The 6,870-nt window shown below is 56.8% G+C and overlaps 2 protein-coding genes across 2 annotated transcripts; one reads left to right on the top strand and one right to left on the bottom strand.

The window, feature by feature from the left end:
• Positions 1-144: 144 nt before the first annotated feature.
• Positions 145-2,543, top strand: ASPZODRAFT_144127 (hypothetical protein; the record flags this gene model as incomplete). The annotated part of the gene is made up of 2 exons (XM_022724983.1): positions 145-361; positions 481-2,543. The coding sequence occupies 2 exons, from the start codon at positions 145-147 to the stop codon at positions 2,541-2,543; spliced, it is 2,280 nt and encodes a 759-aa protein (XP_022580008.1).
• Positions 2,544-3,151: 608 nt separating this feature from the next.
• On the bottom strand, positions 3,152-6,270 carry ASPZODRAFT_69585 (hypothetical protein; the record flags this gene model as incomplete). The annotated part of the gene is made up of 3 exons (XM_022729590.1): positions 3,152-5,794; positions 5,863-5,961; positions 6,037-6,270. The coding sequence occupies 3 exons, from the start codon at positions 6,268-6,270 to the stop codon at positions 3,152-3,154; spliced, it is 2,976 nt and encodes a 991-aa protein (XP_022580009.1).
• Between the last annotated feature and the right edge of the window lie 600 nt (positions 6,271-6,870).

The following is a 6,870-nucleotide window of genomic DNA, read 5'->3' on the forward strand; positions in this document are numbered from 1 at the left end:
AATCGTTGCTGTCGGAGGTCGGGAAACGCTCGGGCCACCCGCCGCCTCCGCAGGGGACCGTCACGTGAGCAGCATCTTATCGCGAATTTCGAAACTTTTTTTCCCGTCGAAACCAGGCGGCCAACAGAGCGCATCACAGCCGAGATGAAGCTGTCAAACCAGTCAGAGGTGCCCGTGTATACGATCTCGGGGTCGAACACCGCGCGGCCGCTTCCAGAATGGCTGGCTAAACGGCGCAAGCGCAGTCTGAAAGACGATCCGGAGTATGCCAATCGAGTGGAGTTGCTGCAGGACTTTGAGTTTGAAGAAGCCAGCCAGTGTATTCGCGTCAGTGAGGATGGGGAGTGGGTGATGAGCACAGGTATGGTTGGAGAGATGAGGAGAGACGAGGAGAGATGAGCAGGTGGGAAAGAAGCAAGGCAGAGGAACAGAACGGCTGACGATGACTTTTTTTTTTTTTTTTTTTTTTTTTTTTGGCAGGAACATACAAACCGCAGATTCATACGCATTACCTGCCGCAGCTGTCGCTCTCGTGGGCACGGCATACGGTGGCTTTGAACACAACGTTTATCCTTCTGTCGTCGGACTACTCGAAATCGCTCCATCTGCAGTCCGACCGGTCTCTAGAGTTTCACACGCCGTCAGGGTGTCATTATACTACGAGGCTCCCGCGATACGGACGAGACCTGGTCTATGACCGGCAGTCCACGGAGGCGTTGATTCCGGCCGTGGGTGTCAACCAAGATGGGATGGGTGAGGTGTTCCGGCTCAACTTGGAGATGGGCCGCTACATGCGGAGTTTTGAGGTGGATGTGGGCGGAGACGACTTGACCTCGGCGGGTGCGGGTGCGTTGCAGGGAGGAATCAACACGGGAGCGGTGAATACCGGTGCGATTGCGGAAGAGAGTCATAATCTCCTTGCGTTTGGCACATCGATCGGAACGGTCGAGTTGTGGGATCCCAGAGCGAAAGGCCGGGCGGGCATCCTGCTCCCGCCGACACAGGCGACGCCGAGCGATAGCCGGTCGGGCATCACGGCGTTGGAATTCCATCGTTCTGGTCTCACCCTTGGTACCGGGTCTTCGAACGGGCTGATCCATCTCTACGATCTCCGGTCTCCCATGCCACTACTCAAGAAGGACCAGGGCTACGGGTTCCCCATCCACACGCTCAAGTTCCTCCAGCCATCCACCTCATCTCGTGAGCAGACTATGGATCCGAAGATCATGTCCTCGGATAAGCGGATTATTAAGATCTGGGACCCGCGTGATGGCACGCCGTGGACGTCTGTGGAGCCGGCGGTGGACATCAACTCAGTTGCGTGGTGTAAGGACAGCGGTATGCTGCTGACCGCCAACGAGGGCCGCCAGCAACACTCCTTCTTCATCCCCCAGCTGGGACCAGCGCCCAAATGGTGTTCATTCCTGGACAACCTGGTGGAAGAGATGGCCGAGGATCCCAACGATCCAAGCGCGTTCACTAGTAGCCAGGCTGGCTCGGTCTACGACAACTACAAGTTCTTGACGATCCCCCAGCTGCGGACGCTGAACCTGGAGCACCTGATCGGCCGGACCAACCTGCTGCGCCCGTACATGCACGGATACTTTGTGGCGCAGCGCCTGTACGAGGAGGCACGGCTCATCACCAACCCGTACATCTGGGAGGAGGAGCGTGCCAAACGTGTCAAGGACAAGATCGACAAGGAGCGCGAGAGTCGCATCCGCGGCAAGAAGAAGGCGGCCGTCAAGGTCAACAAGAGACTGGCCGAGAAACTTCTGGAGGTGGAGGAGAAGAACGAACGCCGGAGGGCTAAGCGGGTTCTCGAACGAGGCGGCGACGACGACAATGACAACAACAACAACAACAGCAACAGCAACAATGACGCGACCATGGCAGACGCCCCAGCTACCGATAGCAAAGGTCTTCTACGCGATACCCGTTTCGCGCAACTGTTCGAGGACGAGGAATTCGCCGTGGACGAGACCTCGCATGAGTTCCAGCTGCTCAACCCTAGCACGACGGTCCCCGACCGGTCCGAGAGGAAAGAGCGAGGCCTCACAGCCGTCGAGCAAGAAGAAATGGACCAAGGCAAGGGATCCAGCTCGGACTCGGACGATAGCAACAGCGACTCTGACGACGACGACAAAAACAACAACAACGATAGAAACGGCTACCGGCCCCCGAAGCCCAAGGCTACGTCTTCTTCCGCCGGCAAAATCTCTTCAAGCACTTACAAACGCTCCGGCCACCAGCCACGCATGCAAGTCTCGTCATCGTCCGCACACTCAGGCTCGGCCCGTGACCACTCGTTCGGATCCCGCGCACAGAACATGCGCAGCAGAGAGAGGCCCGCTCGTCGGGGCGTTTCCAACGGCGGCGTCGGCGAGAAGGAAGTCACCTTCACCCCCGCTGGGAGGGGTAAGGGTAAGAGTCGATTTGGCGCTGGTCGGTTTGAGTCAGAGAGGCCGACAAGCACCGCCGGTGCTGGCTTCAGAGCCAAGGAGCGGAGAAGTGCCTCGGGGAATACCTTTCGACGCATGTAGGAGTGTGTATAGTCTGTTTGCATTTACTGGCGTCTTGGAAAAAAGTATACCTAAATTACATCTATCTGTTCACTCTCACAACTCTTTAACTACTCCTGTCACTACTAACCAAGTGGCAATTTATATTCATTATCTGCCAAGATGATACCCTAACCATTTCGCCATTCCCAGAACCAGAGTCCCAACAGTATTCGAACGAGTTATCAAAGACAAGAAAAATCAACAAAAAGTAGCCAAATCAAAAAAGACGAATAGATAAAGTCATATCAAACTCATGTGCAGATGGTGGGAATCCTGTCCAGAAAGCATCTTGAAGAAGAGAAAGAGAAGAAAATTAAAAGAAAAAAAAAGAAAAAATCAGTGCATCTCTATGCCCAGGCTGATGATGAATCATAATCGCAGGGTACAGTGACATCAGTCTATACGACGCAGGCCTCCCAAGAAGAAGAAAAGAAAAGAAAGAAAGAAAAAACAAACAAACAAAAGTCAATATAAAACAATGCGAAGAAAGAGAAAGCGTGAGGGGAATGAATATCACCTTGAAGAAAGTAAAGAAAGCAAACACCGAAATGCAAGGCACAGACAACAGACAGACGGATAAGAAGGGATCAAGGCCATGCGTGGAAGTTAGGTAGACCCGTGCTGCGCCGGCCACTCCCCCGGCGGGAAGTGGCCTGGTTGTTTGAGCCTGTGGTGGTGGTGGTGGTGGTTGTCTCGGCGCTGCTGTGACGGTTCTCTTCCAAGCTCCGCCGGGAGACCCCAAAATCGCTCATGGCGAAGAGCAGGGGCTCCTCCTCGTCAAAGGCATTCGTTGAGGCGGCGTAGATTCGCCCAGACCCGGCCCGCTGGCCAGAGCCGCGGCGAGCTTCCATGGTGGAAGAATTGTTGCCGCTGTTGCTTCCGCTGCCGTCCCGGTCGTGGGACTCCCGGTCCGCTAGATGAGGCGGGAGGGCGTGTCCACGCGCCAGACTACTCGAGGCAGAGCTGAGAGAGTGCGGTCCGCCAGAGGATCCCCGACCACGAAAGGAGGCGAATCGCGGCTGGTAACCAGAAGGATTGGACGAGGATGAGGCTGCCGTCGGGCCGGGAAGGGTGCTGCCGCCATTGCCCCCGCGCTGCGAGGATCTGGACTCCTCCCGGTACGATGGCCGGGCGACGGTCAAGGGTGAATGCGACTCTCGCGGCGGAGGCTCCTCCGTCGGGGCAGTGGCGTTATCGTATTCCTGCTGGCGGAGCAAGGCGCTCAGGCTCAGGTGGGAACGTTCTCCCGCGCCGAGACTGACGCTGCGCATACCGAACGGGAAGATATCGTCCTCATCGGCGGTCGCTGTGCAGCGTCGTTGCGCGACGGAGCTGGACCGACGGTAAGGGGGTGCAAATGGACGGGGCGAGGTAGGGATATCAATGGCATTGGCGGCGGAGGAGTTGCGTTCGCCCGTGGTCTCGTCACTGGGGTTCCCTTCCAGCGACGAATCCTGCTCATCGTGGACCAGTCGATTACCACGGGGGTCGCGATCGTACTCGACGATGCTGTTGGAACTCAATCGAGAAGGGATCGCAGGGGTGTGAGGGGTATGAGGGGAGATGGGCTTGCCGGGGGAAGAGGCCGTGGAGACTGAGGTACCGGCGACCATGGGAGGAACGCCGGAGAGCTGTTTGCTGGAGGTGGTAGAAGAACGGAGGTGCATAGACGATGACATGGAGTCTGAGAGGGCGGCATTGGAGTCCCGCATGCGCTGGAACCGCGTTAGCGCCGCGGTCGTTCGGCGGGCCGTGGCATCGAGGGCCGTGGATGTGGTGGGATTCAATAGGTCCTTGCGCAGATCCAACATCTTGAGAAAGTCGGAGATATTTTCATCGTCCGCATGGATGGACTCGGCGCTGGTTCCCGTCGGGTCGGCGGCCAGCAGACCCGATCCTGGGTGGGCGCTAGAGGAAGCACTGGCCTTGCCGCTGGAATTGTCGTCCTCGATCCGGTTCACATTTCCCGAGGATGGACGCCCCCGGCGATGGCTGAACGAGCTGCTGTACCGCGAGATAGGGGCCGGCTTGGGGGATGCCGAATTGGAGGATGGGATGGCGTCAACCATGGAGAGCGGCCTACGGGCGGAGGCGGCCATGTTGACGGTTCGCGAGTCTGATGAGGTACTGATGGGTGTACGGACCGATCCGGTACGTGGCGACACACCTAGCGGTGGGGGATCTACCAGTGACGGGGATGCAGAGAGCGGAGGAGCCTTGAAGGGTTGGAAAGAGATTGAGGGACGACGACCAATGGCGAGGTTACCCTCTCCCGCCAACACAGCGGCCCGGCCAGCGGGTCCAACTTTGGCGGCCGGCAGCAGTCGTCGAGACGGCGAACCAGACGGAGAGGGGGAGGAGGCTCTCGAGTCCCGAGCTGCTCGTAGGGCAGAGATGGGGCTCGCTCCTGTAGTCGGGCCGACCTGGTGAAAGGTTGATAAGCTCCCATAGGCCTGAGCGCGATCTGGATTCTCGACGGTTTTCTTCTCGATCGGGAGTGATCCAGATTCTGTGTTAGGTGGTGGCGGTCTGATGTCTGTGTGAGCGGCAGGGAGGGAGGGGCGGAAGATCTCGTCATCGGCGCCCATGAAGCGCGAACTCAGCAGGGCTTCCGAATCATCAACACGGAAGTCACAACTGGTACGGTAGGTGACCTCAACAGAGAACGGACCGGCAGGCGAGTCGGTGACGCCGAAGCTATAGGTCTCGACCACCTTGCCGCTTGTCTCGTGCAGGGGCACTGTCAAGGTATCGAGGTGGGAGGGCGCCGGGGGGGCGCTCCCATTCAAGATTCGGTATCGGATGCGAAGGGCGGGATTCGCTCGCACCTTTCCGTTGCGTTTGGTGAACTTCCAGGCCGGTAGGAACTTGGAGTAGGTGAACAGTGAGCGGAATAGAACGATGCTCTTCTTGTAGACGGTCGGTAAGATGGCGCCCAAGTCACTTGGCAGCGGTTTCGAGGAGTCTCCCAGTTCGACCTTCCAGCGCTCCAGGATGACTTCGTCCTGGTTGGGATGTCGAGCAGTCTGGGAAGCTGCCAACGATTCGAGAACATCCCACCGCTTGCCATTCTCATCCAGGATGACGAGGGTTTGATTATTTGTGAGCCCCTTGGCGTCCAGATACGTTTCGACTATCAAAGGCGGCGGCCGATTCTCTATGGTATCACAGGATCTCCAGACCTTCAGGGGTTCCCGTAGAACATCTGTATCATCCAACTCGACGTTGAACTGGAACATGTGGGTTAGCAGCCTTTCTGCGCACAACTTTATACGGCTATCTTTCTAAGAAAACCTACCCAGCGATTAACTTTGGGAGTGGTCGAACCTTTAGCGAATGCAGGAGGAAGCTCGACTCGGGAATGAAGGATGATCAAGGCCGCTTTGGTATGATAATTCTATACAGTAGATGCCGGGTCAGCCATTTTCCAAAGTATTGTGCTAAATATGGAAGGCGCAGGAGGGATCTATACCGATACGATCTGGTTCAGCTTGACAATAGCATCTTTGCCAGGGGCTGTAGTCTTCTGACTCTGGTCCTGCGGCTCTGCTCCCGTGTCGATCCCCAAACCTCTGGCAGTACTACTGGTCCTCGTGTCTGGACTCGGCTCGGAGACCTGTTCCCTGTGGGCACTCGGGTAGGTCTGCTTCGACCTGGAAGGAAAGCCGGGCGCCGTAGGCGCTGGGGACCGGGGATGTTGATGCATTATGCTTCTAGAGGGACTCGATCGATGACGAACGGTTCCAAATGTATCAGGGTGCAGCCCGGAGGGGACCAAGTGTTGAAGATTGGTCCCGTGTATTGATCCAAAGGGATTCGACGCACAATCCAGGCGAAGAGGATGGGAAAGAGGAAAGACAGAGCGGGAGAGAGCGGGAGAGAGCGAGAAAGAGGGAGAAGGAAAAAAAAAAGGGTCGAGAACTCTCAAGGCGGCGGGAACGTGGAGGGTTGGCTCTGGAGGGCCATGCTAACGAACACGATGGATTGACGAGGTCGACTGGAACAGCGGCAGCAACGACAACAACGACAGCGAGGAGAGGACGTGTGTGCAGCTCGAAGACAGGATCAGAGGTGCAGGCAGCGTCGATGGCATCGCTTGAGATTCAGGCAACAGGCAGGGTCTAGAAGGAGGCTCGGAGGATACGGCCTGGACAACCTTGGGAGCTTCTCCGCATCCGAGCCAGAACTAAGCAAGAACAAAGCCCTAAGCATCCATGGTCACTGTGTGTGAAGCTCTTTTGTTCTTGTTTCCTTTTTTCTGGTTTCTTTTTTTTTTTTGTTTTATTCAATAAAAAAAGAAGAGACC

This window comes from Penicilliopsis zonata, assembly GCF_001890105.1.
Source record: "Penicilliopsis zonata CBS 506.65 unplaced genomic scaffold ASPZOscaffold_11, whole genome shotgun sequence".
Classification (NCBI taxonomy): Eukaryota; Fungi; Ascomycota; class Eurotiomycetes; order Eurotiales; family Aspergillaceae; genus Penicilliopsis; species Penicilliopsis zonata.